The 21264-nt window shown below is 52.2% G+C and overlaps 1 protein-coding gene across 2 annotated transcripts; it reads left to right on the top strand.

Annotated features, from left to right (window-relative positions):
- Nucleotides 1-13594: 13594 nt before the first annotated feature.
- Nucleotides 13595-21264, top strand: ARX (aristaless related homeobox). Of its 2 annotated transcripts, XM_054056948.1 has the most exons (6): nt 13595-13869; nt 14836-15532; nt 16688-16733; nt 18527-18596; nt 18681-18861; nt 19898-21264. In XM_054056948.1, the coding sequence occupies exons 1-6, from the start codon at nt 13677-13679 to the stop codon at nt 20136-20138; spliced, it is 1428 nt and encodes a 475-aa protein (XP_053912923.1). In that variant the 5' UTR covers nt 13595-13676; the 3' UTR covers nt 20139-21264. The 2 variants fall into 2 exon arrangements, with proteins under 2 accessions (XP_053912923.1, XP_053912922.1); XM_054056947.1 differs by having other exon boundaries at nt 18527-18861.

The raw sequence follows: 21264 nt of genomic DNA, 5'->3' as shown, positions 1-21264 counted from the left end.
TGCTAAGCCATGAATACATTTGGGCCCAGGTTCTTTCTTGAGCTAACTCTGCAGTTATACCAGAAATTATGCAAGTTAAGATGCATGTCTGTTATGAAAATGATGCAATAATCAGTGTCTACAGTTCGATTATGAGATAATTAATTTTAATTGCATATTACATTCTCATTGAATTAAAAGATTTGAAGAGTTTGACTATTTTTATATTCCCCTTGCAATACATTTTGTAGTCTGTGCTATTTAGAGACAGAAAATTGCAACTATTTTAAAAACACGACAATGACTTTCACCTCCCTGAGGGAAATCCTGAATTATTACCTTTGACGGCATCAGGGTTTCATCCTTATTCTGTCAGAGAAAAGCATTTGAGGCCTCTTCCTAGCTTTGCTTTCCACCTTTTGAGAGCCGTTAGTTCCCAACACCAAGGTGAAAGTGCTAGCTATTTATTAGGTGGAAGAAAAGAAATTACATTTTATTTTTTTTCTTTGCCAGAAAATGTTTGAAATAAATTTTTTTTTTGTTTGTTTGTCACATCTACTCGGTGCCACTTATTCAGCAGGAGTGTTAGCTGAGTCTTTGCTTACCTTCCTCTCAGGGGAGCAGGCTGCCACCCTGCCCAGTGCAATGAGGAGCAGCCTGGCTGCTCGTCCCCACAATGAACCCACACACACGGGTCTCATCTTACTGCAGCCACAGCAACTCCATTCCTGCCTTCAGCATCACTTTGCCAGATGCAAGGGAGGGTGACTGAGGTTGGACATTGCCCCATGCAGCAGAGATGTATTTTTCCTGTTCTGATATTCCGTTCTTCAGCTCCTGCCAGCAGCAGAGCCTTGAGCAAACTGTTCCTGCTATAGCCTTAGACAATTCATTGTAATAAGTCACTGGCTGAATTGCACCTCGTGGTCCTACTGTGAGGGAACAGATTATCAACTTCTCCAATTGTTCAAAAATATTCTCAAATAGTTGCTGAATAAGTCATGCCAGTAATCGTCAGTTTGTAACTTCCCATCCAGTGGTTTGCAGCAGATATTCAAGACTCAGTCTTTGAAGCTGACTGGGTTTTGGTCAGCTGCAGAGACCATAGAGTAAGTTCTAGCCAGGAGGCCCTGCTTTTGCAAGGGACAAAGTAAGAGCTTTCTGAATTGGCCTTCAGCAGTGAAAAGATAGCATTTTCTATGCCACAAGCAGCTTCAAAGAGAAATGAGGAGGGAGAGCAGAGACACCTATGTTAGACCCTCACCATCCCTTTTCAGATGCAATACATGCTCCCTCTCCCAGTCTGACCCCAGCCGTACCTGCCATTCCCAGTTGGATTTGAACACCCATGCTCCCACATCACCCATTTCTAAGAATTCAGGAGGCCAGCCTTCACCTAGCCAAGCACTGGTGCTGCCTCCAGGGGTACGGTGGTGGGACGTCTTCCCACAGGCAAGAGGAGACATACCTTGGGAGTCACAAATACCCAGCCAAGAAGGCTCTGTGATTGCCTGACATGAAATTTAAGATATCGGGCATGTAGAAAGGAAAGAATAAAAGCTCAGTTTGCAAGGATATCCCCAGTTTTCTGCTTAAATACTTTGCCCCTGCAGAAGTTTGATTCCTACCATTAGTGTACTCCAGTGCCCACCCTTTTGTGCCAAAGAGTTGAGCAAAGCTGGAAATCTCATCAAACCCTGAGGTATATGCTTCATCTTTCCTCAGATCCCGTTTTTTTACACTCTAAGAAGATATGAAGACAAGTTTTATACATACTTCTAATGTATTTCTACCTTACAGCCCTCATGACTCAATCTTTTCTTTCCTAGTCTTTCTTGCTCTTGCATGTTTTATTCTGACTAGAAGCCTGGAAGTGTGAACTTATTGATTACGCATCTCTTTCTGACACACCACAAAATATGCTATCTCCTATCTTCACATTCATGACTGGCTTACAGGGCAAGATTCTTATCTATGTATAAAATAAATCAAAATTGTATTACATGATGCTGCTGTTTCTAATAGAAATATTATTCATCTCCCCTAAGTTTTCCTCAGTAGTTTTTTTTTTCATTTCACTTAATGCTTAACCTTCTTGGGTTTTGATAGGTACACAAATCTTCCCGGAGGCTACTGTTCCTGAGCTCACTGTCTGCATTAAAAGACTTTTATGCAGAGATCAGTGGTCCCGGCGATGAGAGCAAGTGATTAAGTTCTGCAATGTACCTTGTGAGTAGGGACCAATCATTTACTACTTAGCTGTGTCTCAAGCTTCTAAACTAGAGCTTAGCCAGTTCAATAAGTAGTGGAACAAAGGCTACTCTGGCATGAAGGCTGTTTATATTTCACAGGGGATTTTTTTTTTTTTTAATAATTTTTCCTTAAACCATTGGAGGGCCTTGGAAGTGTGTTAGTGCAGTTCCGCTGCTGGTCCATCTCCCAGAGCCATCCTAAAGCCGGAAGGCATATCGTACACATATCGTACACAGAACAGCCCAGCATGAAACCAGGCTCTTAGCAATAGCAAGGGGCTTTCTATGCAATACAAAAATATATTAAAAATACATAATGTAACTTGTCCTAATATACTTTTCTGAGTCTAAAAATATGCCAGACCAAAAGAAACATATTTACATAAAAAGCAGACAAGGTCAAATAACAAAGAAAGCCCTTAATTAGTTGTAATCAACTTTAATTTGCATACCGTATATAATTCCTAAATGATTGTTAATAATAACTTTATATAATGGACTTCCAATTTTCATGAAAATGGCACATTTTGATAAGCAGACACAAAACCCTAGTACTAATAAGGTTTAATTTGCATACATTAGACTGATTATCCAAACAAAAGGATTACAGTATTACTTCTCCATACCTTTATGTCCTTATTATGCACATTTATTAACTTCACAAAAGCTAGCTGTTAGTGACAAACAATAGCCGTGGCTGGAAGAGAAATCTACAGTATGAATAAAGTGCATTTTAATGCTAAGGAGCAAAGTTTATACTGCATAAATGTTTTGTTTAACTCCTTCTTTTGCAAAAGACATTATGCTTTGTGAGGCAGGCACTATTAGATGGACGAATCACTTCTTCAATATGGGACTTTTTTTTAGTAAAGAATAGATTTTCTGTAAAAATTATAACCTGCTCATGCTCCCAGTTTACCAATGTGAAGTTAAAAAACATGGATGGTGCTTGAACATGTCAGGAAAAGTGTTTACAATCACAGAATTAAGCTGTTAACTCATGTGATTCCAGGGCACAGTGTTAATAAATACATTGCCACAAGCTTCGTTTTCACAGCATAAATAATAATACAGGTGGCAATAGCTGTTCCTAAGGGTATTACATATACCCCGCAATTAAAGTGTGAGCAAGGGGGAGGGGGAAAAAAATCATTAGTAGATCTGGTATCTGAAGCAAACGATGCTCGCAAGGGGCTGAGAAGAAAGCCAATGGAAGTGAAGCTGAAATAGAATGCCACCCTGGAGCTCCCTCTGAGCTGTGACACGGGGCTGTGCTGATATGCAATGGTGACAGTGATGTGAGAAGAGGATATCATGTCTGCTGCATTTTGTGCCCTTCTGGTGCAACATGCTGCCTTCAAACAGAAATGCTGCTGTTGGAGATATGTCCACAGCCCAGGTGTTTTCATACTCCATGGAGCAGCTGGCTCTTCAGGAAGAGTTGCTGCAGTTGTCATGAACCTTGAGTGATTTCTTAAGGGTAAAGTGTTTCTTGCACAATTTTTGACCGGGGTCTCCATGTCTACACGCAACTAGCTTGCTTAATGCATTAGAGAATCCCAAATCAATTTTTAATGTGAGATAGAAGCCATACAGATGATCCCTTAAATATACAATGAGTATCTGGCAAGGTAACTAAGTACTGACAAACACACTCTTTTTTTCAGCATCATTTCCATCCAACCACTTTGCAAAATACTGTTGGCATTGCTGTGATTTTTTTTCACCTGTGCAGCTCGAGGCTGCTGATATCTGGCTCAGTCCTGGTCAATGCCACAGGGTCAAAGTCCAAGATCCTTCTCCGAGCAGGAGCCCGAGTTTTTGCTTGGGAAGCTGCAAATGAATAAGGGCCTCATGGTGCGGCTGAGGATCTCTCACTGTGAAACCAACCATTGGGGTAGTGTTGCACAACAACTGTATGCATTTGTTGGTCTGGAATAGCAGCAAAGGAAAAGGCATTTCCAAGGAAATAATATTAATGAGAAACTTTAAATCTATGCAGAAACTTAGAGAGATCGTCCTTTTGCCAGAAGTATTGGTGCTATTTACCATGATATTCACTGTATTTGAGCTCTGCTGCAAGGATACCGATGTGTTGAAAGTGCCAATATGCTTCTATTCCAAGGAGACCCCAGAGAATGCATGGCCAAGGAGATGTCCCTGGACTCATGTTCCTGGACCAGCAGTTTCTGAATCAACCCCAGTTTATTCTAAAATATTCAGAGTAAACATGCCCAAAAGATTTTGCGATGTCTGTTCTGTGCCCAAAGTGACACAGCCACCAAATCCTACTAATACCCAGACAGATTTAGTTTCCTAAAAGCACTGTTGAAAACAAAACTTGGTATCCTACACCATGTAGGCATTCTTAAAGGTATCCCAGGTCACAAAGCATATTGAGGGTTGCATAGCTTCTGGGTTAGTCAAAGAGCTCATATCAAATTAACATGGATTTTTTTTTAACCAGAACGTGAATACAAACCTGACTTGCTTTTTCCTACCAAATCATAGCTTTGTTTCCATTGAATTCTGCTGGGCTTGATCTGGCTTCATTTCCCTGAGTGATAATCCCTTCCGCATGACTCAGTAAGGTTACCTTTGGATCCAGACTGCAGTTGTCAGCCTGTAAATAAGGTTTTCCTCGGTTCCTACTGCTATGTTCATATTCTTCTCCTTCACAATGCTTCATGGCGATTCAGTGAGGTGTGCCTGATTCTCCCTGGATGCTCATTCCCTTTGTTTACCTTTGCAAAAACTGAGAACAAACTATGACATGCTTTTTGCCTGGTTCAGGTCCCTGACCCTCAGTCCATCTTCTTGCTATGCACTACAGAAAGACGAAAAAGAAAAATAATATCTCATGTTACAGGCATTTAGGGTTCTGTCTGCCATATTGCAAGTCAGAATCCACCTTCAGTTTTGAAGATCCCTTTACCTATTGGATTTGTACAGACTTGTCCCAGGGGAGAATAAAAATTATTTAGGCCCTTCTTGTGAGATAAAGAATTAGAATAAGAGTAAGGTGTTATCCAGTTATTCTCACCTGTAAGTCTGCATTCGGTGAAGGAGGACGTGTGCTACCACTCCAAGTGATGAGTCCATGGAAAAGCCTCTGACATACAGCAGGTTTGAAAAATCAGAAGCCATGTTTGGTTTTAGAAATCCTGAGGACATTCAGAACCCTCCGGGCATTTTCATAATATTAGATCAAAAACAACAACAACAACAAAAAAAAAAAAAACGAAACCAGAATAAAGTCAAATCATCCCTTCTATCTGTTGTTCAAAGGGAAGAAAACTGACATTTTCCTGAGCTTCAGTAACCAAAACAGATGATAGCACATCCTCTGCTGAAGGAAGCAAATAGACTTCTTAAGTAGCCCTCAGCTCAACTGAAAGCCCAGCCAAAGTCTCTGCCTGTTTGTGCTGTGATTGCTTGCATTGCAACACGAAAGCCATCATACAAATGTGCTTTAACTCACGAGAAAACCCCACTGACTCAAGGAATGAAAGGTTATGAGTAAGGAAGGGCTGCATCATAGGAACAATAATTTACTTAAATCCAGCATCTTTTGTTTAAAGTTAGTTTTTCTGTAGTTCCATAATATTATTTTTAGTTTTCAAGAACGGAAACAATTGCTGAGCTCTGTTCATGCCAAGTCTTTTTCGAGGTTTGATAAAAAGCTAAAAGATGAGAAGGTGCATTGATTCCAAAGAATCACATATACTCTGTGATTTCAAGATCTTACAATCTGTGCACATGACTGGAAATATCTGTTCATAGAAGTTTCTAAGAATTATGTATGAAGGAGAAATCATAAAACACGTATTTCTTTATTATTTTATTTTTTAATTGGAATCTTCAAATCAACACTCCAATAAATTACGGCTGCTGTAATCGCTGAGCCAATTCACAATCAAATTGAAAATTTTTCTGCTAAGCAAAAAAACTTCTGAATTTGTAAGGAAGCATTCTGCTCCGTATCAGCCCACTCATACTCTTCTGTAATGTCACACACACACACGCAGTCTTAGCTATCATGTTCTTCAGAACCACAACTAGTGTTACCACAGATGCTTTTAAGAATAGATCTCCATTATTAATTATTTCAGAACATCAGATTTTCCTCACTTTTGTCTTCTTATTTCAATCTGCTTTACAAGTCTAATTTATAGCTGTGCCTGATTTAGGTGCCTTGAAAGAAAGTCTTCCATCTATTCACTTCTACATGCTTTGCAGCTATTAGTTGCATTGTCAATTGACTGTCCCCAGTGCAGTTCGGGAGATCCCTACTTTGTACCTCTCTCAGTGGTGCCATACTTGGGAGACAGCAAGATCATTCATACCTCAGCGTTTACACACACTGTTTATTTTCATAAAATATCCCTCTTCCTACAAAGCACCACAGAGTACTTTGAATCTCACATTAAAAGATACGTAGAATATTAAACAGATAAAAAGGGGTGCTGTACCAGAATAGATGCTTTGGCAACCTGGATGGCATCCAGTCATGACTTATTGTAGGGATGTTCCACATAAAGTTGGCAACACCAAAAAAAAAAAAATAAAAATATACAAACCATGAGAAGCACTGACAAATAGCCTCTTAATGTAAGGCCGTTGAAGAATTTTCTCCATGTGTCATGAGCATAAGCCTCTGCCAGAAGAAATGCGCATTCCCTTTGTGAAATGCAGATTTTTACTAACCAAATATTTTTTTTAATCTTTGCGAGATAGCAGTGCTCCCTAACTGACAAACAGAAGCAATGACGTCCACAGATGTAGAAAACAGTAATAATAAGTATGGTTTTAAGGTCAGATTGATTGAGGGAAACGATTCAACAGGGCTTCAGAGAGAGTTTGCTGTCTCCTTCTCCTATTATCCTGTTTCGCTTCAGCCTTGCATTTGGATTAAGAAATTTCCATCTCATGGATAACATCACCCAGGCAAGAAAACCCCAGACCAGGTCCAACTCATGCCTTTCTCCATATCATTTTGATTCCTGCCCTGTCCCTGTGAGGCTGTATTTACTGAAATGGAACATAGCACCACATGAAGGTCACACTGGAGCTAGTCAAAGAGGGTGAAAAAAATGTCCTTTGCTCATCAAAAGCTCATTTGAATTTTTAATGGCTTTGCTTCAGCTATGCTCACACCCCCTCTGCAGTTAGTTGAGTGATCGCGTTTCAGTGGTAGAAATGCTTGCAGAAAACCCGTGTCGAGAGTCGCTCACGGATGAGCTGAGGAAACCCAGCTGTTACATTCACACACACACACCTATTTGCACAACCAGTGTGTTGCTGGCGCAACAGGCGGGTAATGCAATCGATACTAGGGGGTTTATTTGACCAACTACAGCTAAACAACGGAAACCATTTGCAGTCAAGCCTTCTGTTATTCATTTAAAGGAACCACTGGAGCATTTAGATCACAAATACATTTGAGAAAATGATGGTTTCGCTAATGGATATTCCATGAGCAGAAGAAGAGAATACATTTGACAAATAAATTATTTGTTATGAAGCTTTGCTCAGTTCTAGTCAGCACATGCAAAAGAAAATAACACAGAAGGTATAATGTTAAATAAGCCTATGATCATTGTTTTAATTTTTTTTTTACCACCTTACCTTAATATACTAATGATTTCATTGAGTTTCTGCGGTTCACTGCAAAAGAGCTACTTGGGATTTTATCCATGAGTTTTCTAGAGTCAGAAGACCCATATTTCCATTCACCAGCCAGTCTCCTGGAAGACACAGTCAGAGGACTTTAGGATGCAGATCTCCACCCAGCTCCTCCTATATTTAGCCAAATTATTTACATTAGGTGAAAATATGTCTTCCAGAAAAGCACTGCTCTTGATTTGAACCCACACAGTGCCAGGGAATCTACTGCTTCCTTGAAGAAGCACGGCTGCAGCCAGCAATGGCAGCCAGAGCTTGTGGAGATGTGGGGAGGCCAAGATATTTGGGAAAGGACTTACATGGAAAGGGGATGGAGAGGAAAAAATAGGAGAAGAAAAAAAAAAGAAGAAGAAATTATAAAGAAAACAAGATTTCCACTTTCATTAAGGTTAGTCACTTGGAGGAGATGATACACCTGCAAAGGGCACACACTTCTCTGCCCAGCCCCTGCTCCCAAAGTCAAACCTGAGGCACAAAGGTGAGGAAGGCACACACCGTCCAGGAGGGAGTGTGGTCTGCAGAGGGGTTGTGCCACTGAGTTGCATGCCCAGCTCCATTTTCCCAAATAATTTCTGGGAGTGTTGGCTTGGTGACAAGACTAAAAGAATAAATAAGTTCAATGCAGTAACTAAATCCAACAAAGTTATTGTTGGTGACTGGATTTTTCAGTCATTCTTGCAGACCTGTTCTGGTCTCATGGCCATGCAAAAAGAGGGTCAGCTCAAAAGTGAGCTGGAAGTGCTTCTGAAGTGTGGACCAGAGGAGATGTTTTGAGTTATTAGTAGTGGTGAAACAGCGGAAGAGAAATAAAAGGGAGATACGTTCACCTAAAGCTAACCACTGTTCTCTGTACTGAAAACCATGTTAACAGAAAAATAAACCACTAAGGAATTTTAAAAAACAATGATAATTGTATAAAAAAGGATTTAGAAAATACATTTTTCAATTAAATCTATGGACCGAGGCCCAGACTCTGCCCACACACAGATACAGGCTAAATATTAAATATGAATAATTATTCCACCGTTCCTACCAGTGCTGATGTCAAGCCTCTATCCAGATACAAGTTAACACAGAAATTGCTCCCAGCACCAAAACCAGAGTGAGCAACAAACGCTGCTTCACAGATAGGAAAGCAACCGCACAGCAAACTGCCATGCGTCCCACTCGGTTGGGGACTTGCCGCCAGGTTTCACCCCAGGTCGCAAGTCACCTGGAGCACAGGTGATGGGGAAAAAAAAAAAAAAAAAGCAGTCCATGCAAAATGAGATTTTTTCTTGGATGAGAATTCAAAGGTGCTTGTGTCCAACACCACTCTGCAAAGCAATTTTGGTGCGGTGCCCCAATGGTTGCTGCTGGGTGTAGGTTGTGCAACGTTCGAATTGGCAATCTGCAATAAGGGGACGATATTTCTCCTACTTTAAATGAGAAGGTGGTTAAGCCATTGAACTCAGATGTGTATTTCAGTGACCAACGATTTGGCAGAGCCCCAGGGGACGCACAGAGATGCTGGGTCTCCCTCAGCTGCCTGACCGTGACTGCAGGTATTGTGACCCCTCATTGGTTCCCGCTGGGTTTTAGCCAATTTTTTTAAGTGATTAACAAGAGTCCTGCAGAAGTGAGCAAGAACTGATCTACGGCAGTTCTGGCGGTGCAATAGAGAGCAGTCCTCTGCTCATCTCCACAGCCTGGGACTGAACTGTGCAAAGTCGGTGTTGTGCCTAGAAGAGGTGTTGGAACAGCATTCTCCATAAAGGTGAAAAATATATCCTGCGTATGATATGACGATGCCGTGAGGCTCGCGAGGGGAGTCACGCACCAGTTCCTCACATCTAAATGACACCAGATGTTTCCCCATCACCTGCTACCAAGGGAGCACGGGCATCTCGCCTTCCCTATGCCCAGCTCTAGTGCTTTTGTGCACAGAACCATAACTGTGAACAAATGAAAGGGGGGGGGCGAAATCGCTACTAAGTCGTATCTGCAGAAGACCGCTGGTCCGAGTTTTCGCTCTCTGATGCGCACGGGTGTGTGATGCTTCAGCTGCTGCCGTTCTTTGCGTCTGACTCCGGGTTACCCGGCAGGCTTCGGCTCCTCCAGCACAGAGCCTGGAGCGGGCTGGGACCGGGGTGCAAAGCACGTCGAGGGAAGGGAAGGAAACCACAGAGGGGCAGATCGAGGAAACGCCGAGTTTCTTTACACGCCTATAACTCCCGCACAAGCCTTTAATTTATTTTTTTTTCCATAAAGTAAATAGTGATAAAGCAAGCACTGGAGGATTTTAAGTAGTTGTTACTGTTTTCTTCACCGTTGCAAAAGAGAGTGCAAAAGGGGAGAACAACCCCTCCAGTCGATGCTCAGGGCTGGGTGGGGGCTGCACCCGGAGCCCCAGCGCCCCCAGGACTCGCAGGGAGCGGGAACCCCCCGACTTCAGGATAGTGGGATGTGGGATGGGTCCGAACTGCTCGAGGACTTCGAGCTGTCGTTTGTTCAGCGAGTGACAAAGTGGCGGTGCTGGGAGCCCCTCTGCCGCCGCCGAACCCTGCGGGGTTAAAACTATCTCGCAACGAGCCTTGAACCGACCCTGCTCGGGGATAATTTTTTTTTTCCCCACTGCCACGTCTGAAGCCGAGCTCAGCGCTATCTCCGCCCTGGCATCAAACACCTTTACCCAGCGCACTGCCATTTTGCATCCACGTCTCCCGGCAAGGATGCTTTCTGCGGGGTTCGTTCCGTTCGAAAGACGGGGCAGTGTGTAGCGAGAAAGGAAGATGAAGCGGGGAGAATGAAAGCTCCAAACCGCACTGGAAACAGGGGTCCTGGAGCGTGGGGCAGGCCCGGGAGGAGGGGATGCTCTTGGGAAGGAGCCGTCGCGGGGGAGGGGGGGAGAGCGGCGGCTCCGGCCTCTCTCCCGGCAGGAGAAGCCCGGGGGTGGGAGGGTGCGGGACCGCCCCCCGCGGCGGTGGGAGCGGCTGCTCGCGGGGAGGGAGGGTGCCCCGGGTGGGGGGCCGGTCCCTGGCAGGGACCCCGCTCTTCCCCGCAGTCCCGTTCTCCTGCCGGGCGTGGGGGGGCTGCAGGGACCGGTCCCCGGGGCGAATCCCCCCTCGGGGGCCGCGGGTGCGCGGAGCCGGAGTGGAGATTGTTACCGCAGCGGCGGGCGAGGGTGTTAATCGAGGCTGGCTGGAGTGAAAAGAGGCAAATATTTCCGTTTCTGCCCTCCTGCCTCTCTCAGCACCGGCTGTCAGTCCCCGGGCTTGTTATCCGTACAAGGCATCAGTTTGTTTGGCTGAGCTCAGCAAGGTTTTCTTCTCCGAGCAGAACTATAATTGCTATAATTCTACTGTATCATTTGGATCATTGCAGTATTGTTGTTTTCTCTCTCTCTTTCTTTCCCCCTAACACTGCAATAACGCGCTCCAGTGTTAAATTAGTAGGTTGCAGGAGGAAGAGGGGGGAACAAAAAAAAAAAAAGAAAAAGAAAAAGAAAAAAGGAGAGGGAAAGACCATAAATGAATGAAAGTTTGTTTAAAAAATAAATAAAGCCACAAAGTGACTTGGCAGAGCCGAGCTTGCGTGGCAAAGCATCCTCGTCTGCTAGCGGGGCTGCCGTCCGCCCTCCCCACGCCTCGAGGCTGCTTTCTGCCCCCCGAGATGTAGGGCAATGGGGCAAGGGGAGCCCCCCAGCACGGCCCGGGCACGGGGGGACGAGGGAGCGGGAGGGAGAGGAAGAGAAGATGAGGTGCAGAAGGCCGAAAGGCCGCGGCTGGGGCTCCGACAGCCCCTGCTCGCACCGCCCGCAGCCACCGCCGCTGCCGTGCCGAGGGTCCCCTGGCCCCTCCGGCTGCCGCCCTGTCCCCGGCGGACTCGGGTCGCCCCTCCCGGGCAGGCGGCACGGCAGCCCGACCCGTCCCTGCTCTCCCGGGCGCGATGCCGCTGCTCGGCGGCACCCGGCAAGGCACCGGGAAGGGAGATTCGGGCCGGGCTCCCCTGCGAGCGGCCCGCCCGCCGCTCCCACCGCTTCTCCCGGCCCTGGGGAAGCGAGAGCAAAAGGCGGCAGCTCCTCTGCTTCCCCAGGGATCATAGAATCATGGAATAGTTAAGGTTGGAAAGGACCTTAAAGATCATCCAATTCCAACCCCCGAATGCCCGTGGAGCTTCCTTTCCTTCTTGAGGTTTTATGTGTGTGGGTTGGGTTGGGTTTTGCGGTGGTTTGTTGTTTGGGTTTTCTGTGGGGTTTTGGGGTTTTTTTTTGTTTTATTTTTTGTTTTGTTTTATTTTGAGGTTTTGTTGTTTTTTTTTTCTTTTTAGTTACAGATTTAATTAATTAATTAATTGCAACTCGTGGCGGGGACGGCAGACTCTCCCGAGAGCCGAGCAGCGGTGGCAGACAGCGGCTCCGCGTCCCCGCACGGGCACGTCGAGGCGCTCTTCGCTCGCTGCGGGCATCGCCCTGATCCGCGGGGACAGGGGGCGGAAAAGAAGCGAGAGGAACGACGGGCAGGAGCCCTCTCGCAGGGAGGAGGGAATGGCTTCGTCCCGTACGGACATCACCTACAGAGCCTGAGAGGACGCGTGTGAGTGTGCGTGAGCGCCCATGGGAGCAGCCGGGGCGGCCTTGTGCCCGCGCCCGCCGGACACGCACAGGCATTCGTTAATCTTTTCTCTTAATTCGTGCTGGTAATTAGAAGACGCGGGATCCGCATGGGAATTGAGGCACCAGCAGGGCAAACGGGACCGTGTCCCCTCCGGCGCTCGGGGCAGGGAATCTGGGCCGGGTTATTTTTGGGGTGGCCAAGAACGGCCGCTCAGAGGGTGCAAAGCACCGGAGCCCATGAACAGGAGCGCACGTCCCAGCGGGGGACGCGCAGGAAGCTGCAACGCGCCGGCCAAAACTGAGCCCAAATTGCCCCAACGGGGACCCGGGACGTGACCTCTGGGCAGGGAAGGAAAAGGAGAGGGAATGAAAAAAAACCCATCAGAGGTCCTCCCGCCCTGAAGCGGCGTCGACGGGGCCATCAGAGGGGAGGTGTCCGTATGGGGCAGGGCAGAGGCGGCCGGGGCAAGGAAAGGATGCCGGCTGTGCTCCCTGCCCTGCCCGGGGGCCACTCCCCTCGCCCCATCCCTTAGCTCCGGGTCCCGCTCCCTCGCCCCTGAAGGCGCTGCGCAGGTGTTTGTTACGGCAAATCCCCCCTCGCGGACCCCGCTATTTTCAAACACCGGCGGCGAGCGCAGCGAGTGCGCGCCCCTGCTCACAGCCCGGCGTGGGGGGGGATGTCGGAGGGAAAACCCGGCGCGGATGCCCGGCGGGGCCCACCGCGCCCGGGCATCGCCCGGGGTTAAGGATGAGACAGGCGGGAAGCGAGGCCGCCGTCGGGGCGAGGCGTGGCGCGGAGGCTCCTGCCGCCCCCGACGGCTTCCCCCTCGGGGCTCCCCGCCCCCTGCCGCCCCCTCCACCCCGGGAGCGGGGCGCCCGCCGGAGGGGCGTGTCAGGGCGTGTCGGGTGGGCAGAGCGGCGCCTCCGGGCTCGCGCCGATCCGGGATGATCCGCTCCGGGGTTTGCCGGGCGCCGTGTGCCGGCGGCCGCCCGGCCTCCGGCGAGAGCCAATCAGGGGGCGTCCGTCCGCACGTGGAGCCGAGGGGACTCAAGAGCGCCGCGGCCGCCGCTCACTCCCCCCGTGACGGGCGTCCCGGCGGCACAGGGCAGCGCCGCGGGGGCGTCCGCAGCCCGCCCCGGCCCCACGGCTCGGCCCCGCCGCCGCCATGAGCGGCCCCTACCCGGAGGAGAGCTGCGCCGAGCGCCCCGAGTGCAAAAGTAAATCGCCAACTTTGCTGTCCTCCTACTGCATCGACAGCATCCTGGGCCGCCGGAGCCCCTGCAAGGTGCGGCTGCTCGGCGCCGCGCCCAGCCTGCCCGCCATCGCCGCCCGCCCCGACACCGACAAGGCTGCGCAAGGTGAGCCCCGCCGACCCGCGACCCGCTCCCTTTCGCCGGCGGGGCAGGGCCGGCTGCCCGTGTCCGTGTGTCCCCGTGTGTCCCCGTCCCTTTAACCCAGCCCGCCGCTCGGTCCCAGCCCTCCCGGCGCCGCGTCGGAGCCGCGGCTGCTGTTATCCCGTTACTCCCGCGGTTATCCCGTTACCCGTCTCGATAGCAGCTGCCGCGCTTCCAGGGAGCGCGGCCAGAGCCGTTCCCGAAATTCAGCCCCGTTAATCCCGCACAGGGCGGGTGCCGCCGCTTTAGGTCGTTCTTGCTTTCGATGTAGGTGTAATTTTTATTTGAAGCTAAAACCAAATCGGTGCGAGCTGAGAAGTCCGCGCAGGAAAGGCTCGCCCTAAGCCGGTGACGGGTCTCGGGGATGGCTCCGGGGGCCGCGCCGGGCAGGGCGATGAGAACGGGGCACCGGCAGCCGCCGCCTCCCCGGGCAGCGGGAGACCCGGCTGGGCATTCCCCACGGGCGGCAGCACTCCCGTTTTCCTGGGGAAAACGGCGTTCGCAGCCGGGCGGGTTTCCTTCTTCCAAAACCAAAAGGAACCCTGGAGGGCTAAGGGAGGCGATAGGAGAGGGGGAACAAACAAACAAACGAAAACAGGCGGAGGAGCCCCGGGCAGCCGGGAAGGGGCAACAGAGCCGGGACCGGCGGTGCCCGCTGCTGGGGCAGGCCTGGGGCTTCCAGGGCTGTTCGAGTTCTCCGGGCCGGGATTAGTAGCTCAGTGGAATTTCTTCCCAGGGCGGGAGCAGGGGCCGCGCTGAGGGTCCGGTGCGGGGCGCAAATCGGGGCTGTGGAGCCGGGGTCTTGCCCTGGTCTCTTCACGCTGATCCCACTGACCGTGTCTCTCTTTCTCTTCCCCCCTTCTCTCTTCCCTACGCATCCTTCTCCCGCCGCGACTGCTCGTCCCGTCCCACCCGTGTCCCCCGGCGCAGGGTCACCCAAGGGCAGCCCCCCGTTCGAGCCGGCCGAGCTGCACCTTCCCCCGAAGCTGCGGCGGCTTTACGGGCCGGGCGGGGGCCGGCTGCTGCCGCCGGGGCCGCGGGGGGACCGGCCGGAGGGGGGCGCCGGCCCCGTGCCCGCCGCCGCCCCGTGGGACACGCTGAAGATCAGCCAAGCGCCCCAGGTCAGCATCAGCCGCAGCAAGAGCTACCGGGAAAACGCTCCTTTCGTGGCGCCGCCGCCAGCCCGGGACGAGCTGGGCAGCCCCGCCGCGCACGTCGAGGAACGGCCGGGCCCCGCCGCGCCGGCCGCCGAGGAGGAGGAGGAAGAGGAGGACGAAGAGATGCTGGAGGAGGAGGACGAGGAGGAAGAAGAGCTGGAGGACGACGAGGAGGAGGAGCTGCTGGGCGAGGACGGCGGGGGGCTGCTGAAAGAAGCCCGCCGGGGCACCGCCGCGGCCCCCGGGGCAGAGGGCGGGGATCTGTCCCCCAAGGAGGAGCTGCTGCTGCACCCCGAGGACGGAGAGGGCAAGGATGGCGAGGAAAGCGTCTGCCTCTCGGCCGGCAGTGACTCCGAGGAGGGGCTGCTCAAGAGGAAGCAGCGCCGCTACCGCACCACCTTCACCAGCTACCAGCTGGAGGAGCTGGAGAGGGCCTTCCAGAAAACCCACTACCCCGACGTCTTCACCAGGTACCGGCGCCGGGACCCCGAGCCCCGGGAGGGGAGGGAACATGACGGGACCGCGATGCGCTGCACCCCGCGTCTCCAAACCAGCCCCCGAGGTCACTCTAGCCACTGGCACCTCCGGGCTGGGGGGGGACGGGGAGCGGCTCGGGAGGGACCCAGGGCAGGCAACGCCGGGCAGGCTCGCCTGAAGGCCGCTATTTTTACCCGCTGCCCTCCCTCCCTCCTCCCCCCTCGGCCGCTGCCGGGATCGGTTTCGCGCTCCCCGCGAGGCTGGACCCCGGCCCGGCCCGGGGCAGCCCCGACAGGGGCAAGAGATCAAAGCGCTGCTGCCTAAAAATACCGGCCCGGCCCCTCGCAGCCCGCAGCCGCCCCCCAGGGGCCCGGCCTGGCTCAGCCCGCGCTGTCGAGAGCGTTTTCCCGTTGGAAACGGGAGCCCCACGGTAGCGGGTCTGGTCGGCGGTCCTCCGCGGAAAACGCAGGCAGGGAGAGCGGCAGATCCTGAAAATACCCCCTTCCCCTCCAGCCTCGAGGAGGGTTGAAACCCTAAACCCGCACTTTCACGTTTTCTCGTTTGCTTTGCCGAGGGGGGCTGACAGGGAAAGGGGATGCGGAGAGGTCGTTTTGTCCCCCCCGCCCTCGGTGTAGCGCATCGCCCGCGGGGCTCCCCTCGGGGCGCTGCCTGGCCCCGGCTGCACGGGGAGGCGTGTGTGGCCGTACCGTGCTTTTTCGATTGGTGTTTTTACGGTTTTGGCTTTCCCTCCGGGTCTTCCCGTGCCCGGGCCGTGCGGGGCCGCGGGGAGAGGCTCGGTTGGGAGCGCCCCTCTTTTCGGCGCAGAGCTGACAAGCGAGTATCTAACGCCTTAATGGCTTCCGATTCGCTTTAATTGCGGCAATGCAAACCCGCAGCGTGTGCCGGCTCGGCTGCCGTGAACCGCCCCCCCCCCCCCCACCCGCTTCGGGAACCGGCTGGATTTGGGGAGCGGAGGGGATGGGATGCCAAAGCTCGGGAGCCCCGACGGGCGGGCGGCTCGGCGTCCCGGGGCGAGCAGTGTCCGCCGCTGCCCGGCCCCGTCCCGCACCGGGCACGGATTTCGTGCCCGTTTTGTGGCTGGGGAGCCCCATGCCCCGGGCTGACGGCGGCGTGTGTGTCTCCCCCAGGGAGGAGCTGGCCATGAGGCTCGATCTGACCGAAGCCCGAGTGCAGGTGAGTGGTGGCGGCGGCGGGACCGGGACGGAGCGTCCCTCGGCGCCGAGGATGGGGGGAGGTCCTGGGCCCTTCTCGGCGGTCCCGGTGTCGGCGAAACCCCCACTGATTCAAACGCAGGGCTTGGGTTGTTAACGAGACCCGCTCGGCCGTGAGTCGGGTATTTGGCTGCCATCAAATCTCCCATCGGGCTTCATAAAAGCCCACTTAGTGCTAGAACAAACAGGGCCATTTGAAGGCGAAATGTTGTTTGATTTCCTCTCCGCCCGCACAAGGAGCTGGCTAATGCTATTTGATTTCCCATTTTTGATAGCAATAAGCCTGCATTGATCTAATAGTGAGTGAGTGCAATGCTATTAAAGGTGTTTGCCGCCCCATACCAGAGTGCATTTCCCAACCCGGGTCTCATAACCAAAGAGACGATAAACATTGGGATGCCCTGATTGCCAACAGAAAACAGATGTCTCTGGGTTTGAAGCTGAGTAAATCACTTTACAGTTAAAATCGGGCGCTGATAAAGCATAATAAATTCCATATGGCTCATTTAATACACAACAGCTTCTTGCATTAGAGGGGCTAATGATGAGATTTGTCCCCTCCTTTCTGTTGACACATTTCTCCATTGTCAAACAGAGATGTGACAGCAAATCAGTATTTTCAGCTCAGGGGAACAAGTCGTGGGAAAGTTAAATAACTTTTAAAAAAGAAAGACACCCCCTTTCTCTCCCTTCTATTCACGGGAGAAGATGTAATTAAGGGAATATGAATTATGAGAGTCCCTTCGTTTACCTTTGGGTGTACTCAGACTTATTAATTCAATACGGGGGGAATTGCAGCGAGGACAGCTTGTTAATTGAGTTTTAGCTGGGAGAGACGCTCCCTCCGTGCCAGGCTGTTGGCTTCCCCGCGAAAGCGGTGCCTCTTCCTGCGTGGGGACCCAGATGTGGAGATCGGGTCTCGCTCCACATCTGTACGGAGAGACCCGCAAGCGCTGCTGCTGCTGCCTTTCTTGCTTCCCGGAGAGAAGGGATCTCACGCTGAGCTTTACAAAGCTGAGCGTAAAGGGGAAAACTCAGCTCACACCACCCCGAAAAAAATTAGAAACCTGTGCCTCTCTCAAAGTCTCTTTCCTTAGGTGCGTGTGACGCCTCGCACTTGGTTATTAAGAGAGTATTTTCTTTCCCTTTGAAATGGGCTATTTTATCGTGTCCTGTCTCTCTCTCTTGCTTTAAGCCCGGTTTAGTTAGTTCACGATTTTTGCCTCGGAGGCCGGGGGGGAATATGCGAGGGGCGGCAGCGCTGCGGCGTCCTAACGAACTTGGCTAAAATAGACCCTCAAAGGGCAGCCTGGAAACGTATATTTGCTGCTTTGGTTACCTCGCAGATTATTTTTTTTTTCGTTTCAGACGTCAGTGAAATCACGATTTATTTTTATTTTTTCCCCTCGCTCTAAATCTGAAGTGGTGAGGGGGAAGAAATCCGTGATCCCCAAACGAATATAATTTGTAAATTTTCACTTAGCGGGGAAAAAGCCACACGACTCCCGGTATGAGTGCGCGTGAGGGAAGAAATCCCGCTTAAGTCCCACTGGGAAATCCATTTCCCGCTGTTCCAGCGCTGCAGCCAAGCGGCCCCGACCTACCGGGGGCCGAGAGGACGGGACGGGGACGCAGACGAGGTCCCCGCGGAGCCACCGGGGCGGCTCGGCGCTGCATCGCGGAGCCGGTGCGGGGCTCGCCCGGCCGAGGTGGCGGGCCAGGGGTATTAAAACCGGTTTTTCTTTTGGCTTTCAGGTATGGTTCCAGAACCGTAGGGCTAAGTGGCGGAAGAGGGAAAAGGCTGGGGCTCAGACACACCCCCCAGGTTTGCCTTTCCCTGGTCCCCTGTCAGCAACTCACCCCCTCAGTCCATACCTTGATGCTAGTCCTTTCCCTCCTCATCACCCAGCTCTAGACTCCGCCTGGACCGCCGCCGCCGCCGCCGCCGCGGCCGCCGCCTTCCCCAGTCTGCCGCCGCCGCCCCCCGGCTCCGCGGCGCTGCCCCCCGCCGGGACCCCGCTCGGCCTCGGCACCTTCCTGGGCGCCGCCGTGTTCCGCCACCCCGCCTTCATCAGCCCCGCCTTCGGCAGGTACCGCCCGCCCACGCGCGACGCGGCACCCCCGTGGGGCGGGGGGGACCCTCGGGAGGACAGCGAGAGAGAGAGAGAGGGAGATAGAGGGGGGGGGAAAAAAGGGGGCGGGAGAGGTGCCCCGCGCCGCCCGTGGGGCCCTGTGCCTCGTGGGAGCCTCGGGGCGCGCCTCCACGCGGGGCGCGTCTCGCGCGGGGCCGCCCCGGCGTTCGAACTTGGAGCGCCGGGGATCGGCGGCGATTGGGCGCCGCGCGGGTCACGTGATCGCCGTCCCGGCCTCTCACTGGGCGAGAGCGGCTCTCCGAGCCCCCCCCTCCCCACAAATCCATCCTGCTTTCCCACCGCCGCGAGTCCCCCCGTGGGAACAGGCGGCTCCGCGGGCGCAACGGCTGCGAGTGGCAGCGTTTGCGGGGGAAGGCGGGGGCAAGGATGGAAAAGTGGGGGGTCCCCCTTTCCCTGCGTTGCCCCCACGCAGAAATCGAACGGGCGTGGGTTGTCCCACGTGCGCACGCGGCCGCGGCTCTGAGGGCTTTGCCGGTGTTTTCGGGATGAGCCAAAGCCGCGGCCTCATCGCCGGTGCCGGGAGCCCCGTCGGGGTTCGGCACGGACGGATTTTTTTAGGCGTGGGTGCGTTTGAGTATCTTGGCGGTGGCCGAAGCCCCGGGCGGTGCCGCTGCCGTCGGGGCGCCGAGCGGGGCGAGCCCCGCTAAGGGACGGGCCGAGCGCAGCCCTGGAGCCTCTGGATGAGGGGGTGTCCTTATTACTTTGAGCGCTAGGGAAGGAGCGACCCCTCCCGCCGGCTGTAACCCCGGGAAGCGGCGGAGAAACAGCCTCAGCGCAGCGTTTATTTTTCCACCTTCTGGACTGTTGTGTCCCGTCCCCCCCGAAAAGTATTCTGCCCTCCAGCGTCGGGTTGTTTGGGTTTAGTTTTTTTTTTCCACGCGTGTTTTTGTCCTGCCGGCTGTCGGGAAGGAGGCAATGGGAGGCGGTGGTGCCCCGTCTCGGCGGTGACAGCCGTCTGTGCTTCCCTTCGCAGGCTCTTTTCCACCATGGCCCCCCTGGGCAGCGCCTCCAGCGCGGCGGCCCTGCTGCGGCAGCCGGCTCCGGCCGCCGAGGGGGCGGTGGGTTCGGCGGGGCTGGGGGACCCGGCCAGCGCCGCCGCCGACCGCCGAGCCTCCAGCATCGCCGCCCTGCGGCTGAAGGCCAAGGAGCACGCAGCCCAGCTCACCCAGCTCAACATCCTCCCCGGGAACAGCACGGGGAAAGAGGTGTGCTAAGGCACGGCTGCCGTCCTCGGGGGGCGGGGCGGGCTGGGGCGGTGGGTTTTTTAGGGGGGAGAGGAAAGAAACAAGAGGAGAGTAAATACGCGAATAAATAAAGGTCACCTCGGACAGCACGAATCAAGACCAAACGGGGGATGGGGGGGGTGGAGGGTGGAGGGAATGAGTAGTAACGATTCAAAACAAACCAGGAGCACCAGCAGCTGAGGTTCTGGGTTAGGTTCTCGAGTTAGGAACCTGGAGAGAGCGAGCGCCTTTTGCATCAGCCCTCACACGAACCAACCGACCCTTGCAAGCTCCTGAATAAGTAACTCCTTGGCTGGTGCGTTTCTTAAATGTAAGACGTGTTCGTTTCCTCTCTGAGCATTAAGGGGAAAAAAAAGAGAGAGAGAAAAGCCCTAATGAAAGTTATTATATATTAGCGTTACATACACTGAATATTTTTCCTTCTGTTTATCTGGCAAGAAAAAAAAAAGGAGAAACAAATAGTATTGTAATTAAGAAAGGATAAAAAAAAAAAAAAAAGGAAAGTAAGAAATAAAAGCAAAGGGAGGGGGAAAGCTACCCAATCTTCTTAAAATAACATTCTAGGATGTTAAGTTGGTCTGTTAGGAGCACTGGAGAACTATTTCACATGTCGATGCAGCGAGCTGCATACGCTAGCCAAGGATGCTGCCAGTGCAGACTGAAAGAAAATTTGATGCTGTAAGATAACCAGTGCACTTAAGGGAAAGGGTATATCTTTTTTTCTTGTTATATTCTTTATCACTACACCAACCAAGGTTTTTATATCAAACCAAAGGGAAATACACTGCTAGAATATGGACTGTTTAAGTCACTAAACTGTGATTATTGATTCTGTACATACCATTGTTATAAAAAAAAAAAAAGAACAGAGCTTTGTATATTTGAAATGTTATAAAACAATTGCACTCAGTGTAGTGTTGTAAAAGTTTGTCATTCTGTAGATTCTTACTGTGTTGTAGATATAATAGGGTTCCTAGACAAATATTTATGTACAAACCCTTTATTTAACTTATTAACTGTAGAGGTTTCTGAAACCCTCAAGAGGCGATGGTACAGTACTTTTTTCGTGTAATGTCGTTATTGTTAACACTTTTCC

This window comes from Cuculus canorus, chromosome 1 (genome assembly GCF_017976375.1).
Source record: "Cuculus canorus isolate bCucCan1 chromosome 1, bCucCan1.pri, whole genome shotgun sequence".
NCBI classification, from domain to species: Eukaryota; Metazoa; Chordata; class Aves; order Cuculiformes; family Cuculidae; genus Cuculus; species Cuculus canorus.
Note: the sequence above shows the minus strand (reverse complement) of the source record. Positions and strands in the feature narration are given on the sequence as shown.